The 15,427-nt window shown below is 40.0% G+C and overlaps 1 protein-coding gene and 1 non-coding gene across 4 annotated transcripts in view; one reads left to right on the top strand and one right to left on the bottom strand.

Moving 5' to 3' along the window:
- Window positions 1–5,441: 5,441 nt before the first annotated feature.
- LOC129703932 (serine/threonine-protein kinase 32C) overlaps window positions 5,442–15,427 on the bottom strand; it is a 283,437-nt gene continuing 273,451 nt past the window's right edge. The window contains exons 9-13 of one of the 3 annotated variants that reach the window (XM_055646651.1): window positions 12,767–12,892; window positions 12,423–12,554; window positions 11,935–12,002; window positions 10,828–10,905; window positions 5,442–5,675 (exon numbers count right to left, since the gene is read on the bottom strand). In XM_055646651.1, coding sequence (XP_055502626.1) covers window positions 5,543–5,675; window positions 10,828–10,905; window positions 11,935–12,002; window positions 12,423–12,554; window positions 12,767–12,892 — 537 coding nt within the window. In that variant the 3' untranslated portion in view covers window positions 5,442–5,542. Of the gene's footprint in view, window positions 5,676–10,827; window positions 10,906–11,925; window positions 12,003–12,422; window positions 12,555–12,766; window positions 12,893–15,427 lie in introns of all 3 variants that reach the window. The other 2 variants (XM_055646652.1, XM_055646653.1) reach the window with 2 other exon arrangements.
- trnav-aac (transfer RNA valine (anticodon AAC)) lies at window positions 15,066–15,138 on the top strand. The gene has a single exon. It is a non-coding gene; the product is annotated as a tRNA-Val (tRNA).

Raw genomic sequence — 15,427 nt, 5'->3', positions numbered from 1 at the left:
GTAGAGAGATAAAGAACAATGAATGAATGATATGCAAAAAAGTAATGATGATCAAGGAAACAGGCCATTGTTAGCTGTTTGATGGGTGAAAACAAGAAGCTGGTGTGACTTGGGTGGGGGAGGGATGGAGAGGGATGGAATGCCGGGGTTACTTGAAGTTAGAGTAGTTAATATTCATACCACTAGGCTGTAAGCTGCCCAAGCGAAATATGACATGCTTTTCGTCCAATTTGCATTTAGCCTCACTCTGACAATGGAGGGGACCTAGGACAGAAAGGTCAGTGTGGGAATGGGAAGGAGAATTAAAGTGTTTAGCAACCTGAGTGAAGGTGTTCAGCAAAACAATTGCCCAGTCTACGTTTGGTTTTGCCGATGTATAAGAGTCCATCATGGCATCAGAGGCATCATGGTTGGCTCCAACCTTTCCTTGATCATCGTAACTTTTTGCATATCTTTCATGCATTTGTTCTATATCTTTCTATAGCACCCTCCATATCTCTTGTTTTCCTTTCCCTAACTCTCAGTCTGAAGAAGGGTCTCGACCCGAAATGCCTCCTGTTCTTTCTCTCCAGAGATGCTGCTTGACCCGCTGAGTTATTCCAGCATTTTGGGTCTATCTGCAGTTTAAACCAGCATCTGCAGTTCCATGGTTGTGACCTGCTGTATTGACTCGCAAATTGTATTTGCAGTGTGGAATTCAGTTATCAGGACGCACCTTGTTGTGTAACCAATTACTTTAACAATTCCTTGTAAAATGAATTCAATAAATCAGTCGATCGTATCTATGCCTATGTATGTGTTTTTACAACTCCCCACTTGATTGGAAATTTCTGTTGGTTCCACACAGTATGCTGGGACTCAATACTTGGCCCAGTTTGATGTGTGAAAGCGATGAAATCACACAGCTGCCCAACACCTTTAATGTCTGTTACCTTCAAGTACAATGTATTTTTGCTGCAGGTCTTTCTACGCTCATAAAATGTAACTGATGACTCAATTCTAAAATAAAATAAAGTCGCCTAAGTGGGTCAGGCCCATAAAAGGAACAACTGATTTATTTTGAGATAAAATTGAAATATTGATTTGTATAAAAATCTTGGAGACTATCTTCACTTCTTTTGCTAAACGTTACGCAAGGATTGAAGATGAGTTTAATGCTTCTGAACGATTAATATTTGGATCATCAGTGACTAGCCATGGATTTTTGGTTCTTGTGTGGGAAGGATCTGTAGATCTTGATTTCAACTGAAGATAGACACAAAATGCTGGAGTAACTCAGCTGAAAAAGGGTCTCGATCCGAAACGTCACACACTCCTTCTCTCTAGAGATGCTGTCTGTCCCACTGAGTTGCTCCAGCATTTTGTGTCTATCCTCGATTTCTGGTTCTTACTATTTCTTATTTTTTGTACATGGGATGTTAACAGCCCTGATAAGATCATGCACTATAGTAAGTAAGTTTATTGGCCAAGTATTCACATACAAGGAATTTGCCTTGGTGCTCCGCCCACAAGTAACAACATGACATACAGTGACAGTTACGAATGACTCCAAAAACACTAAACATTAACAATAATAAAACATTAATGATAAAACACCATTGATCAAGCATGTGAACCAACAAAATACCAGATTAAAGGGAGGCTACAGATTTTTGGCTGTTGATTAGAGCAACTACTCGTGGATAAAAACTGTTTTTATGTCTGGCTGTGGCAGCTTTGACAATCTGGAGTCACCTTCCAGAGGGAAGTGATTCAAAGAGTTTGTGACCAGGGTGAGAAGGGTCAGAGATGATCTTGCCCGCTCGCTTCCTGGCCCTTGCAGTGTACAGTTCATCATTGGAGGGAAGGTTGCAGCCAATAACCTTCTCTGCTGATCGGACGATTCGCTGCAGCCTCCAGGTGTCGTGCTTGGTGGCTGAGCGAAACCAGACCGTGATGGAGAAGGTGAGAACAGACTCTACGATGGCCGTATAGAATTGGACCATCATAGCCTATTGCCCAATGCTAATTACCCTCCAAGTCATTTCATGGCTCAGTTATGAATTGACCTATTGGGGAATATAGTCACGGTTAGGTCAGTTAGGTGAGGGTAGCACGATAGCCTAGTGGTAGAGCAACGGCCTTGCAGTGCCAGAGGCACGGGTTCGATCCCGACTATGGGTGCTGTCTGTACGGAGTTTGTACGTTCTCCCCGTGACCTGTCTCAGAGATCGTTGGTTTCCTCCCACACTTCAAAGACGTACAGGTTTGTAGGTTAATTGGCTTGGTATAAATAGTAAATTAATCCTAGTGTATGTGGGATAGTGTTAATGTGCGGGAATCGCTAGTCGGTGCAGACTTGTTGAGCCAATGGGCCCGTTTCCACGATGTTTCTCTAAACTAAAGTAAAAGTAATCATGGGAAGTTTCCGTCTGTGTAAAACATTAATGAAAATATCCCTAACTGTACCTGTTTTAATTTTAATGACTTGAACTGAAATGCCACATGTTCTGTGGTAGGGTTCAGACAATCATCGCTAGATTAATAGCTGAGAGGTTCGAATATTCATTCAGTAATTTAACTGCTAATTAATTTTTACACCTAAAACATGATTTGTCCTTTTTTATAGCCCATTTTCAATCCTAAACAAAATATTATTCGTACAATAATATAACATTTTAATATATACACATAATCTTTTTTAAATATTGTTTAGCCCTCCAAATTACTTCTAATTGGTATTTTAAAACCCTATACTGTGTGAGATTTCAGAGCTTTTCCAAAGTTAGTGTGAGCTATTTATAGGGTACATCCTAACAGCCAACAGGTGATGTAATATTACCATCAAATGTTTTGGTTTTAATTTCTTTTGGCACACTGACCAATTTATGACATGCAAAAAACACATCTCGAGTGCAGATGAAACTATTTTTTTGTTGTTGTCACATATTTAGAGATCTGAGGATGCGTGAGGAGATCGGAGCACCCAGAGGAGACCCACAGTCACAGGAAGATTGTGCAAACTCCACACAGACAGCACTCAAGGAATTTGCCTTTTCTCCCTGTTACCATGTGGATCTCCTCCCACATCCCAAGGACATGCAGATTTGTAATTTCATTGGCCTCTGTAATATTCCCCACTAGTGTGTAGGGAGTGGATCAGAAACTGGGATAACATGGAACTAGTGTAAACGGGTGATCAATGCTCGACTTGGTGGGCCAAAGGGCCTGTTTTTATGCTGCATCTCTAAACTTCTGTGTGGCACAGCAGCTCAGCGGGAGAGTTGCTGCCTTACAGCGCCAGAGACCCGAGTTCAATACAATTTATTTGTCATTTGAACCCCGTTGAGGTTCAAACAAAATGTTGTTTTTCGATCCTGACTATGGGCTACTGTCTCTATGGAGTATGTACGTTCTCCATGTGGTTTTCTCCGGATGCACCGGTTTCCTCCCACACTACAAAGACATACAGGCGTGTAGGTTAATTGACTGTAAATTGTAAATGTTCCTTAATGTGCAGGATAGTGCTGGTGTATCGTCAGTCTCGGTGGGCCGATGGGCTGTTCCCGCGCTGGATCTCCAAACTACATTTACTGCTTTTCAGACAAATGTTCTTGCGGAATCAGTGTCATATGTACAGCAACAATGGTCATCATTCTCAAAAATGTTTCATGTATATGTGAAGAGGAAGAAATATCTCTAGAAATGGTAGAAATGGCTGAATCTAGAGAGACTAAAATTGAGAGAAATTAATTCAAATTTAATGAAAACTATTTTCACATGTATAGGATCACAGATTGGCTATTTTGAGAAAAGGAAGCTGATTTATATTAATCTTCAAACTAAAAACATGGAGTCAAGTTTTAAGAGCGATTTCAGGTTTTGAAGTGATGAGAGATGGTTTCCATTGTATCAATCCAGAGGAATCTGTTTGCTGTATGAAGCTCTGTTTCCTGGGCACAATTATTTGAAATAAATGAGCAAGTTTCAATTACTGTTATGTACAAGAACAAATTTATTTCCAAGTTTTTATTCCCCATTACAGCAAGAAACTGGAATCATGCGCCATGTCTTTAAATATTAAAAATTCAACATCTCAGTACTACAGAGATACAACCTTTTCTTGAAAAGTTCCTTTACATTGCACACATTTTCAAGGACTATGATTCAGTCCAAAACAATGCATTATCCATGCAACAAAAATACATAAATAACATTTGAATACATACAGTAGGTTTTTCTTCAAATGCAGTTAATAATTTGCAATTAATCATGACGGTTATCTTCAAGTAAATTGAGCCACATGATTACTCACATTCCAAGGCAGACATTGCCATCAGCAAAGTTTGTACATGAACACCAGCATTCATATACTACATTCCTGTGTCGGCCATTTTCAATCACTCTGAGTTGCGCTGTTGTCTTAGAAAGAGTTCGTAAAATCAGAGTGTACAAAAATGTAGTATCAGTGCATTGTGTTTTGCAAACTTCAATGACTGAAATTTCCACCTGTCACTTCAAATCTCGGATGTTCTCTTTTTTACGACCTATTATACCTACTGTAAAAGCAGCTGTTATACCAAATATCAGTTATTGTACTGTATTAATTGTTCCTACTTTGCTAATAGATTTTGTAGCCCATCAAGCTGCATGTTATTTAAAGTGATAGTGTACAATATATGTAACAAATCGAATACCAATATAATTTGAAGCCATTTAGTAGTATGTTAAAGATGTATAGCTAATTGCATGTTATAAATGAAAATGTCAGTGCTATAAAAGCTTTGGCCTCCTTGCCCACTTGTTGTGCCTGCACATTTGAAACTTTTTTGGAAATAGTGTAAGCTTTCGTATGAAAATTTGGTTTAATAATACTTTTTCCTATCAAAGCTCTCCACATAAAACTGTGGAAACACAACAAAGCTGTCAATATTTACACATAAAATCCGTCAGTCTGTGATTCCCCTCCCACCCTGTATGAAAGATCCTGAAGCTATAGAAACAAATGTAATTATTCCTATTGTACGATAATATAATCCAACAATATTTTATAATTTTCTTTGTTCTAATAAAATGATTGTAAATAAAATGATTTAATGTCAAATGTCTATGAAGGTTACATTTGATTAATAAAGACCATTGAATTTAAAGATTTTCACATACTAATAGCAAGGCATTAACAAAGCACAAAAAAAACTAAATAAGAAATACAGATTTAACTGGTTTCAGACATCCAACATTCTGTTAAATTGATGACATAATGTGCCATTATTTGGTTGCATAGAGAATATCTATCATTTAGTTGTTAAGAGAATCAACCTCTCTATTTTCCAGTGCTTTAGTTTTGTGAACACATGAAATAAATTCACTAGGCAATGTGTTTTGTTGTAGATCACTAGATATCCAGAGGTTGTCCCATGGATGAGATTCTTCCCACCCTCCCCCCCCCCCCCCCCCCCCCCCCCGCCAACCCCAAATGCTATTGATAGCTTTGTTAAGAAGCCCAGTGAAGCAGCCTGAGAAACATTAAGACAGATGGATCGAGCAGCCTGACCATTCAGTCCTAGCTACTGCTCGTTGAAGAACACACTGAACTACACATGTGCAGGTTTCCACTTTCATCTTCAGCAGTTGCTTCTGGCTTTTCCTCAGTCTTGGACACGGAGGTTGTCGGTTCCTCTGACCTCTTTTTCAACCTAAGTGAAGTTTTAAAATGTAGGAGATAATGGAAATATTTACCATAGTCAGCTGGCAACACATGTCTTTGCTACTATATGTTGGAATGCTAAAAATGCCAGACTTGTGGTGCATTATAAATATCGACTGATAATTTTAAACCCATTAGCAGCACATTGATTCAATTGTTATGAAATTTTAATGCGCAAACATTTCCTGGTCATCTACACCAATGACCGGAAGGATGCTGAGTAACTTGTGTAAGATTCAGCTTTGCTCAGTGGAACAGTGGCACAGCTATTTGTTTCCAAGGTTGAGTTAAAACAGAAGCTAAAATCTGCTGCTAAAATTCTATCTACTCCTATCATATCCTTCACTTCGCTTTAAAAAAAATGCCTTGCTTCACTGATCAGATCTTCTTCTAGCTGACTGACAAGAGTTCAGGGTCTTTCCCACCAGCATGCGAAAGCATGTGTCTAGCGCGACCAAACGTGGTCGCTTGAGGCGTACGGTCACGCGGGACGGTCCCACTTCCAAGCGCGGAGGCGTATGGAGTTGTGCGTGGCTGGTCCGCACTGTCCGAAAATTCAGCGCGCCAACGGCCTGTCGGCGCATTGAGGGCGTACACAGCATTTTGATGGCGTACGCAGCATTTTGATGGCGTACGCAACTTGGGACAGGCCCTATAATCAGAAGATAGACACAAAAAGCTGAAGTAACTCAGCGAGTCAGGCTTCTCTGGAGAAAAGGAATAGGTGGCGTTTCGGGTTGAGACCCTTCTTCAGACTGCCAGTGGATAGTCTACCTACTGGTGAGATCAAGAAAGGGGAAGGAGGTGTTGGAGATGGTAGTGAAGTTAATGAAGTCCATGAGTTCTGCATGGATGCAGGTAGTCGTGATGCAGTCGGAAATGTAGCAGAGATAGAGTTCGGGGAGAGGGCCAGTTTATGCCTGGAAGAGGGATTGTTCGACATACCCTACAAAGAGGCAAGCAGAGCCATGTGAGTGCACATGACTAGGCCTTGGATTTGAAGGAAGTGGGATGAGTCGAAGGAGAAGTTGTTGAGAGTGAAGATCAGTGTCTAACAGACTAACTCTACCAGTAGGTAGAGGGAAATTGGCTGGTTCTGTAGTCAAGGAAGAGTCTGAAGAAGGCTCTCAACCCAAAACATCACCTACTCCTTTTCTCCAGCCTGATCCACTGAGTTACACCAGCTTTTTGGGTCTATATGCGATGTAAACAAGCATCTACAGTTCGTTCCTCTACAGATTAAGGCTACTTACAGCACATACAATGTGCAAGAATTTCCGCATTTCCATTTATTCTACTCTTTACACGATGAACTAGCTCCATGGAGGCACATTGTCAATGAGAGTATCCAGTGTTTGTAAAATAGTTGTAACCTGAGATTCAATGATACTCGCTATTCATTATACATACACAGACTCAATGAAACAAAGTTGAAGTGCTCTTTAAAAATTAATTTTTAAATATCCATATCAAAATAAAATTAAAATGACCATCTAATATTATTCACTTGTTTAAATATAAAAATAATAGTATGCTTCTTTCGTAATTCTATGGTTTGAATTAAATTGTTGAGTCCTAACACCAGTGGCAACTTAAAATTGTATTAAGTTTGAAGAAAGGGAGCATTGCAGCCTTTTTTAGACCTAACTCATTACAATTAATTTCTGTCAGGAATTGCATTACTGTTTTACAAAGCCTTTTTCTCTCCTTACTCAAAGACTTTTGTCTACTTTTCATCTCTGCCATTTGTCCACCCGTCTGGCAATCAATCCCCGATTACCTGTATCCGCCCATCACTTGCCAGGCTTTGTCCCATCCCCATCTCTCTTCCAGCTTTCTCCCCCGTACTAAAATCAGTAGGAACTGTCCCGATCCGAAATTTCACTTATCCATGTCCTCCAGAGATGCTGTCTGACCCACTGAGTTACTCCGGCACATTGGGACTTTTTTTTGTAAACCCTGCATCTGCAGTTCCTGGTGTCCATTTTCCTGCTCTATAATTAGTCCTGCTTTCTCAGCATGGAGTTCAAGCTAACTCTTGCAAATGGGATGATGTTTTTAAGGTTTTGTCTCATTTATCCAAACAGTTGTGTCTCAGATAGATAACATGGAGAGATAGCACAGGTTGTATTGAGCATCTATTGCCTGTCGGCCAAGCAACACTAACCTTGCGTTACACCACCCATGCATTGTGTAAAAGGGTTTTCTGGGATCCAGGTAGAGTACGATCATGACCTTTCTTAATGTGCATGTATATAGGAATTGCACATGCATGCTACAGCTAAAAGTACCATGAATTAAATTTAAGAAATTCATGTTTGCAGTTTACTTGTGTCATTAAATTTATCCTGCACAGTTGTGATCCATGCTAATGCGCTGCCAGGTTTTGCACGGTTCAGCCAGCAACAAGCTCTGCTACTGAGGCTAAATTCAAGCCTTCGATAAAACACCACCACCGGACAGCTCATAGTCTACAGATCTCCTAACTCTCATGCTGGGAAATCCAACTGTTGAACATGCGTCCGGGCTAACCTAATGGTCATACAGTGAGCCCACTGAACAGTGTGGGAAAATATGTCATTGTTTTGCTAGTCAATTGGAGGATGTGACAAGTAATATGGATGAAGGAGAGCCAGTGGATGTAATGTATCCGGACTTTCAGAAAGCCTTTGATAAGGTCCCACACAGGAGATTAGTGGACAAAATTAGAGCACATGGTATTGGAGGTAGGGTGTTGACATGGATAGAGAATTGGTTGGCAGACAGGAAACAGAGTAGGAATAAACAGGTCCCTGGCAGAAAAGCAGGCAGTGGCGAGTGGAGTGCCGCAAGGCTCGGTGCTGGGGCAGCAACTATTAACAATATATATTAATGATTTAGATAATGGGATTAAAAGTAACATGAGCAAATTTGCAGATGACACAAAGCTGGGTGGCAGTGTGAACTGCAAAGACTGCAGATGCATGGCAGATGCAGTATAATGTAAATAAATGTGAGGTTATCCACTCTGGCGGCAAGAACAAGGAGGCATATTATTATCAGATTAGGAAAAAGGGAAGTGCAATGAGATTTGGTGCCCTTGTACACCAGTCACTGAAAGTAAACATGCAGGTACGGCAGGCAGTGAAGACAGCTAATGGCATATTGGTTTTCATAACGATAGGATTTTAGTATCGAAGTAAAGAGGTCTTCCTGCAGTTGTACAGGGCCCTGCTGAGACCACATCTGGACTATTGTGTGCAGTTTTGGTCTCCTAATTTGAGGAAGACCAACCTTGCTATTGAGGCAGTGCAGCATAGGTTCACCAAGTTAATCCCCGAGATGGTGGGACTGGCATATGAGGAAAGATTGTAAAGACTGGGCTTGTATTACTGGATATTAGAAGGATGAGAGGCTATCTTATAGAAACTTATAAAAGGACTGGACAAGCTAGATGCAGGAAAAATGTTCCCAATGTTGGAGGAGTCCAGAACCAGGGGCTACAGTCTAAGAATAAAGGGGCGACCATTTAAAACTGAGATGAGAACAAACTTTTTCACCCAGAGAGTTGTGAATTTGTGGAATCCTCTGCCACAGAAGGCAGTAGAGGCCAATTCACTGGATGAATTTAAAAGAGAGTTAGATAGAGCTCTAGGGACAAGCGGAATCAAAGGATTTGGGGAGAAGGCAGGCACGGGTTACTGATTGTGGATGATCAGCCATAATCACAATGAATGGTGGTGCAGGCTCGAAGGGCCAAATGGCCCCCTCTTGCACATATTGTCTATGTTTTTATAAGTGCTGGGACCAGACAGCAATTTGTAAAATGAAATATTTGGAAAAATTCATCGCTTTCTCAATTTGGCATGATAACTATTCGTCAAATTGACATAACACCCTTTATTTTAAAGTTTGCTTGGTTTTGCTTGATTTTCTTCAGACATGATAGAAATGGCATGTTAAGATGATGAGGTCAGATTAACTCTGGAATTGACTAAGATGCAAAGTGATATGTCTAGGATAAATCTACAACCAATACAAAGAGGACGGTTGAGATGATAACAAGGAAACAGTCCTTAAAATCTAAGAGAAACGTTCATTGGTCAAATCATCTTCTCATTTGAATTCAAGAGCTAAAGGCATTAACATCATTTTTATATCCAATTTATAAGTACACCCAAGCAACTAGTGTCAAGTAATTCCATAGATAGACACAAAATGCTGGAATAACTCAGCGGGACAGGCAGCATCTCTGGAGAGAAGGAATGGGTAACATTTCAGGTTGAGGAAAAGGGTCTCAACCCGAAACGTCACCCATTCCTTCTCTACGGAGATGCTGCCTGTCCCGCTGAGTTACTCCAGCATTGTGTCTATCTTCAGCTTAAACCAGCATCTGCAGTTTCTTTTTACACATCAAGTAAATCCATAACAGTTTTCATTGACAATTCGCTCGTAAAAACAAAGCACTTTCTTCAGGTTTTCAAAGCAACACATCATACATATCAGCACCTAAAGAGGCATAACATGAGCTGAGTGCCCACCCCACTGAACCCAGAGTGCAGACACCAGTGCTGGGTATGCACAATGGCAGGTTATCCTTTCCATTGAGCCATTCATCCTACAGGCAGCACGAGGCCCTTCAATTCCACGTACATAGAGGGAAGAAATACGTGGGCTGGGAGAATTAGAGGGTCCCCTCGTATCAGAGCAGATCTTCATCAACACTCCATCTATATACCCCAAAGTAGCAGTTGTGTCTGAAACAACCCAGGAAGGAAGCAGCACCCAGATCTGCTGGAATGTCAACAACAATGTCAATTGCTGTTTTGCTTGTATAAAAAAATATAAATATAAATTTGGTTTAACTATTAAAGTAATTGCATTGGGTTTTTCTTGACTTATTGCAATGACGCCTGCTTTTTATAAAAATGATATAATTAGAATTGAACCATGATTTCTCCCAAAAAGTAGGGTGTCAGTGCTTTGTCCACAGTGCTTTGTTCTGTTTTAGCATTTCATGGGAAGCTCCTTCTTTCCGGATTGCAAAGGGATATCTCGTTTGGTTTATTCATAATGTACGCAGGACTAAATCAGAAGTAGCAAAGACTGACAAACATAAAGACCGTTTGTGCCTTTCCAAATGTTCAAGCTTGGGTCATTACCATTTTCTAAAAGGTAGACAGCTGCCAGTCCACACTGTTGGTTTTGATCTTGGTAAAACCTTGCACTGATTTTTCTCCCTAGGCATTCAAAAATATTTACATTGAAATAAATTTGAAGGTGGATTCACACAAAGAATATTGCTGCTATCTACTATCCAGTTTCAATCTATAACAACTCTTGGGATTAGTTTGATCGACTAATATTTAGTGACATTTCAACATATCATGAAAAATAAACCAAATTCTCTTTGTACACTAATGAGAACATGCTCTGCCATTGATGATCAGACATTTCTCTGGTGGCAAAGGGGAACAAAGCCAACATCACCAGTAACTCAAATGTCAGCCTGGTCAATAATGAGGACATACTGTATCTTACATTTGTTGCTCATTCATTTTAATTCTTCAGTGAAATCAATGGCAGGATAGAATGGGGTGATATTTACATCTCCCATTTGACTATCCTGTTTGTGTACGTCAACAAAGGCTGGTTGGAAGCTGGTTTGATGCTTAATAAAACAGGTAGGCCACCCAAAATACGTTTGTCCAAAAGAATAACCTAGAAACCTGTTCTTCTCAAAACTAATCCTCAACTACATAGTGATAGCACGGCAAGGCATAAACCATGCAAAATAAAAGCCAAGCCCTTCAGAATGTGCCAAAATTAATCTGCCTGAGACCAAAATTAATAATTGCTTTAATTCAGAAAATAATAATTTGGCATACATTTAACCCTGGTGAACCTAACAACGGACATTTATAAAGCCCCTGTAATGACAGATGTCCCTTGGTGTATTACATATACAATGTAAACAAAGCATATTACTGACGCTTATCTGATGGCAGATTCAGTGGCATACCCAATTAATCTATTAATTCACCCTTGATTTTTTTTTGAAGCCTGTTCTTGTTCTCCCAAAGATGCCAAATTGAACAAAAGGTTCCATTTTAAATTACAAAAGTAAAGTTCTGCGAAATAATGGTAAATAAAATTGCAAACTGGAGCTAGCCTCGATTCCATTTCAGACTAGTGCCATTTTCCTGAGATTCAATGTAAGATATTAAGCAGCCTAATGATTAATGATAGCATTTTCTTACCATACTTACTTTTCTCTGTTGAAGATCATGAACTCTTGTCTCACTACTTCTAGACACTCTTGCAGATACTCATTATCCTTTCAGAGAAATAAGGAAAAAATAATTACCACAAAATTGCAAAGGAAAAAAAATCCTAACTTCATACACTGCTTCTATGCAGAGGCTGCACTGTTAAATTATAGATTAAGCATTTGTCATCCCTTACATATTACATTAATGTGATACATGCAATAATACAGAATCCAATGGTAGAATATTCAGTTGCAACAGACAATAACAGAAGCAAACATGAGATTTCTCTATCATATTTTGTTAGGTAGATAATGCAAGCTTTGTACAAATCCCCTCTGCACCATATTCCCTCGGACAGTTATTGACAATTATACATAATGCGATGTATGTGGATATGCATGTCCTAGTAGTATGTAACATAATGAAAATGTTCTGCCTTGAAGAGCCACTTAAGTAGACATTTCCCACGGCACGTGCAGACTTACTGACTGTGAGCTATCCTTGCTGTTGTCTCTCGACTTGTTCTTTGCCAACCTTTTCTTCTTCTTGTGCAGTGGCTTGGATTCTAAAATCATTTCTTCCAGCTCAAAGGTGGGGTCACAGTGCAGCCGACCTTTCTGTTTAAGAGGCAGAATGGTACTAATTGAAACCAAAACCACTTGCCAAGCCAGTTGTTGGGAAATTAGATTACTGCTATTTTGCTACATTTTAGAAACAGTAATCTTCCTTGCAAGAGGATTAGCAACTTACACTATCTATTTTAAAGGCTTAATTTTAATACCAAGGTTTAGAATTTACTTGCACTGAGCTAGGCATTTCCTTTGCTTACGTTTGGAACGAAGCCAGGCTCCATCTTCTTCTGGTGGACAGAGTCCCAGCTGACATCTGATAAGTAAGAGCAGCTCTGAATATCTGAAAGGCTGGAGAGACGATGCTCCGGTTTGACAGTAAGTAACTAGAAACAAGCACAGCATTTAATTTAGGATTTATTAATACTGCACATTTTATCAGTTGCAGGTTCATTGAATAAACTTTTTGTGAATAAATCATTAGAGGGCATTTTTACTTTATCCATACAAGGTCACTTTCTTACAAACCACAAGGGGATGCCACATCTGAAGCCACAGTAACAGCCTGAACCCATCAACCTCCAGTAGTTCTAGGTTTCCATGGGAAAGATTGTGAATTAAACATGTGTCTTTGGTCCCAATTCATTCAACTTTATTGAAGGTTAAGAATAAAATATTAAACTATTACGATTTTAAAAAAATGCACACAGAGGCGGCACGGTGGTACAGCGGTAGAATTGTTACCTTACAGCGCCAGAGACCTGGGTTTGATCCCGATTACAGGTGCTGTCTGCACAGAGTTTGCACATTCTCCCAGTGACCGCGTGGGTTTTCGCTGGGTGCTCCAGTTTCTTCCCACACTCCAAAGACATGCAATTTGTAGGTTAATTGGCTTTGCTAAAGTTTATAAATTGTCTCTAGGATAGTGCTAGTGTACGGGGATGACTGGTTGGCACGGATCCTGTGGGCTAAAGGGCCTGTTTCCAAGCTGTATCTTGAATTAAAACTAAACAGTGGTGTATAAAAGCCGAAAGTAATAACATGTGTCTCCCTTTCAAGGGAGATGCTAAAAATGCATTTCGTTGTCTCTGTACTGTACACTGACAATGACAATAAATTGAATCATTTCATTTCATTTCATTTCAATATGGTATAAAACCATCCGTAGGTCAGTCTGAGACACCCTCCAGGGAAGCATATTGAGGCTTATTGCAATGTTGCTTAATACGAAAACATGCAAGGTGAAAAAACTGCGCACAGGAGGAACCAAATAAGATTGGGCAATAAGATCAATTTCCAAGTAAAATTAATACTACTCCCAAAATCCAAGTCCCTTTATTCAAGTGCAATAATAGTAAATCAGCTAAAAACAAGAGGGCTCGTGGAGAATACAATGTGCTTTGGCGACATGAATAGCATTTCATGCACCTATTTTTAATAGTATAAAACTGTCCAAAAGCAACCCGATTGCATTAAAGCATTTGCTCCTTTGCAACACTCAAAGCACATCTCAGGAAAAGTCAACTTCACTGGAGACAGGCATGGCAGCTGCGACTGCTTCAAGAGAGGGGAACAATGAGTTCTCTCTCCTCTCGTGGGTACAGACTGTCCCAGGAAGCATGCAGTTCCAAAATATATTAGGAGAAATCCAAGCCAATGGACAACCTAATACCTAAATTCAATAGGCAAGCAAATTTGAAGCCTGATAAGTAATTTTGACGGAAATGTCTAGACTGTGGGTGCCGGAGGTCAGACGGGACCGCGGTGGGTTCCGAAGAAGCAGCCAAGAAGGAGCCAGAGTGGGGGGGCGCAGAGAATGAAGGGGGACCATTGAGGACTAATTGGAATATTTGTAACTGTGTCAGCGCCCTTTATGTGGCAGCTCTTTGGATACCTTTGTGTAGGCGCAACAATGAATCTCGCTGTGACATGTCACCTGTGATAATAAAGTATAATTTGTTCATTCATTAGACTCAACACTTTGTCAGGGATTACTCACTGATAATTACAAGAAATGAATAACATTACTAGCACACTTCAAAAGAAAAGGTAAATTACTGAAGCAATGAATATTTTAAACAAAAAATGGATCATGTAACATCCGGCATTTACGCTCCACTATTTTCCTTTGTAGTTCGCTCACTATTTTGATAATGTGAGCATAGTTGTCTCTTTTTAATCGATACTCATTGGTCACATCTTTGAATAGATGGTCTACACCTGACAGAAGTTGAAAGCAGGCAGGGATAATGTCAACAAACAGGCTGAGTAGCCAGTCAATCTGAAGAATTCTGTTGGACTGCAAACCAGGAGGTAAAAAGGATATGTGTGGGAAGGAACTGCAGATGCTGGTTTACATTGAACATAGACACAAAGCGGCTGGAATAACTCAGGCAACATCTCTGGAGAAAAGGAATAGGTGACGTATCAGGTCAAAACCCTTCTTCAGAAATACATTTTCTTTAACTTTGAGTAAATATGAATTTATGGTGAAATATCAGAAGAAACTTAAAAATACAATAAACCCTCATTGCAATGGACCATAAGATATACAGCGTTGTTTCCGTAGTGTAGTGGTTATCACGTTCGCCTAACACGCGAAAGGTCCCCGGTTCGAAACCGGGCGGAAACAGATTTTTTCAGAAGGCTTTCGACAAGGTCCCACATAAGAGATTAGTATACAAACTTAAAGTGCACAATATTGGGGGTTCAGTATTGATGTGGATAGAGAACTGGCTGGCAAACAGGAAGCAAAGAGTAGGAGTAAATGGGCCCTTTTCAGATTGGCAGGCAGTGACTAGTGGGGTACCACAAGGCTCAGTGCTGGGACCCCAGCTATTTACAACATATATTAATGATTTGGACGAGGGAATTGAATGCAACATCTCCAAGTTTGCGGATGGCACGAAGCTGGGGGGCAG

This window comes from Leucoraja erinacea, chromosome 15 (assembly GCF_028641065.1).
Source record: "Leucoraja erinacea ecotype New England chromosome 15, Leri_hhj_1, whole genome shotgun sequence".
Lineage (NCBI taxonomy): Eukaryota > Metazoa > Chordata > Chondrichthyes > Rajiformes > Rajidae > Leucoraja > Leucoraja erinaceus.
The sequence above is the reverse complement of the archived record's forward strand: the minus strand, read 5'-3'. Positions and strand labels throughout refer to the sequence as shown.